Source organism: Mesitornis unicolor, unplaced genomic scaffold (genome assembly GCF_000695765.1).
Source record: "Mesitornis unicolor isolate BGI_N332 unplaced genomic scaffold, ASM69576v1 scaffold31605, whole genome shotgun sequence".
Classification (NCBI taxonomy): domain Eukaryota; kingdom Metazoa; phylum Chordata; class Aves; order Mesitornithiformes; family Mesitornithidae; genus Mesitornis; species Mesitornis unicolor.
Window position 1 is genome coordinate 1 of NW_010185328.1, and position 2,802 is coordinate 2,802.

Genomic DNA, 2,802 nt, shown 5'->3' on the forward strand with positions numbered 1-2,802 from the left:
TCGGCCGCAGACGAAACATTTGGGCAACCGGTGCCCAGCCTGGGCACGTGGCCCCGCTGCGGCCACCCACGGCCCCTGCCGGGCTTTTGGGTGGTGTGAGGGGGGGCAATGCTTTCCTTGGCCTTATCTCACCCGGCTCTGTGGGCAGGATGGGAAAGGAGGGCGGCTCCATGGCGCGGCAGCGAGCCGGCACGTCCGTCCTCCCCGGGCGGCGTTTTGGGGCGAGGCCCGCTCTCGTGCCTGAGCGATTCGGCAAAAGTAATGAGGAAGGAGGTTTAACGCTTTCCTTGGGCTAGAAGCAGTAAAAAAAATGTAAAAATTGTAAAAAATTTAAACAAAGCTGGGAGAGAAAGCACCTGTCCCCGGTGACCTTGTCCCGTTTGCTTCACCCTGTGCCTCAGTTTCCCCATCCGTAAGGTGTTGCCTCACTAAGGGGGTCCAGGGTTGGAAATTTCCACTGCAGCCGGGTCCTTTCCCTGCCCCCAAGGCTCTGGGTGACGGCGATGGCTCTGCGGGGGTGACGCACCCGGTGCCTCTGGGGACCACAGGTCCCTCACCCCGCAGGCACTCGCTGAGGGAACAGTTTTTGCTCCAGGGCTCCATAAAACCCAGTCAGGGGCATCACGTTCCCCCCCGCTGACAGGAGCAGCCGGTTATCTCGCTCCATAAACGTTCCGCGCAACCCTCCGCGGTTGCGGCGGTCGCCAGCTGATAGCGGGCAGGGAGCGTCCTGTCCTGCCGGGACGTGCGTCTGTCCCACCCCTGCCCGGCACCGGGGGGCACTTGGGAGTTCGGTGGGTTCATCCTCTAAGTGTCCCTCCTTGCTGTTTCAGAGCATCCTCGTCACCTGGACGAAGGGGTTCAAGTGCAGCAGCGTGGAGGGGAAGGACGTGGTGTCGATGCTGCGCAAGGCCATCAAGAAACGAGGGGTGAGATTTTGGGGCAGGTCTCCATCTCCAGGGACACCCAGGGACTCCCCTGTTTTGGCCACGCTGACCCAACCTCTCCCCTCTCCACCCCCTCAGGACTTTGACATCGACATCGTGGCCGTGGTCAACGACACCGTTGGGACCATGATGACCTGCGGCTACGACGACCACAACTGCGAAGTTGGCCTCATCGTTGGTGAGCAAGGGGGAAGGGTTGGGGTCCATCTCTCCAGGAACTCCAGGAGATCACGTTCCTTGCAGGTTTCAGGGTCTTTTTGGGGAAGAAAAGGCAATAGCAATGTTAGAAAACCAGCGCTGCCCAGTGTTTGGTTTTGGCTGTTGGTAATTATGGGGAACAAGGGAAAAGCAGCGTCTTCTCACCGCGTCCCCGTGCTTGGTGCAGGTACCGGTACCAACGCCTGTTACATGGAGGAGATGAGGCACATCGACCTGGTGGAGGGGGACGAGGGTCGGATGTGCATCAACATGGAGTGGGGCGCCTTCGGCGACGACGGCGTCCTCAACGACATCCGGACCGAGTTCGACCGCGAGATAGACATGGGCTCGCTCAACCCCGGCAAGCAATTGTACGCGGATTCTTGGCGCGGGCTTCGCGCGGCGCTGTCCGTCCTCCCATCGCCTCGGTGGGACCGCTGAGGTCGTCCCAGTTAACTGGGTCACCGCGTCCTCCAGTTGCCAATGCAAACGGGGGCTGTGTCACAAGTTTGGGTGGGTGCGCCCAACCGAACCGCTCATGAGGCTTTCGCTCGAACGCGTTGGTTTATTTCCCCGGTCAATGGAGCTATTTGCCAGCCAAGGCAAACACCACCCCCTAATGTCCACCTCCACGTCCTACAGATCTCCCTGTGTGACAGCGTGGGTGGGATTTGGGGAGGGTCTCCGCAAACTGACATCCCCCCCACTTCAGGTAGCCCTAAGTTGTCCTTGCAGAGCGATGGTTGTGTCAGCGTGGCGTTATCTCCTCAGGGATGGGATAAGCTGCTCTGGGAGGAGATTACCTGGATTGTGGCTGGGCCCAGGAGGCCACCAAGTGGTTTGTAAGGTCAACCTGTGGCCACCTCGCGGCCCACGCAGCCACGCCGATGCGTTCATCTCGTGCTTTTGGCAGGTTTGAGAAGATGATCAGCGGGATGTACATGGGAGAGCTGGTCAGGCTCATCCTGGTGAAGATGGCCAAGGAAGGGCTCCTGTTTGGAGGAAGGCTCACGCCGGATCTGCTCACGACCGGCCACTTTGAGACCAGATTCGTCTCTGCTATCGAGAAGTGAGTGGGATCAGGGTGGTTTCATGGGGTCTTGACATCTGTGGTGGGGGAAAGCAGGAGCCATCACAACTGGGCAAACAGGGACATTCTGGGTGGCAAAAGCTGGATTTCCAGGCATTAACCCTTTACTTTCTTCTGTGATGTGCAGGGAGAAGGAAGGGCTGCAGAAAGCCCACGAGATCCTCTCCAAGCTGGGCCTGGAGCCGTCCCACGAGGACTGCGTGGCCACTCTCCGCATCTGCCAGATCGTGTCCACACGCTCGGCCAACCTCTGCGGGGCCACGCTGGCGGCCGTGCTGCGGCGCATCAAGGACAACAAGGGCGTGGAGCGGCTGCGGTCCACGGTCGGTGTGGACGGCTCCGTCTACAAGAAGCATCCTCAGTGAGTCCATGAGGATGGGCAGGGATGGTGGGATGGGATGGGGAGAGCACAAATCTGCTCCTGCCAGCAGTGGGTAAAGCTTGGCACAGGCAGAGCATCCCCAGAAATTCCCCTGGGCACCTCTGGATCACAGAATCATTAAGGTTGGAAGAGACCTCTAAGGTCAAGGGTAACAGAGGGGATTGAGTGCTCCCTCAGTCAGTTTG

At 59.6% G+C, this 2,802-nt stretch overlaps 1 protein-coding gene across 1 annotated transcript; it reads left to right on the forward strand.

The window, feature by feature from the left end:
• Positions 1–833: 833 nt before the first annotated feature.
• On the forward strand, positions 834–2,600 carry LOC104540886 (hexokinase-2-like; the record flags this gene model as incomplete). The annotated part of the gene is made up of 5 exons (XM_010184803.1): positions 834–929; positions 1,026–1,125; positions 1,333–1,516; positions 2,059–2,214; positions 2,363–2,600. Coding segments are annotated over 5 exons (774 nt in total), but the record flags the coding sequence as incomplete, so codon positions are not given.
• Between the last annotated feature and the right edge of the window lie 202 nt (positions 2,601–2,802).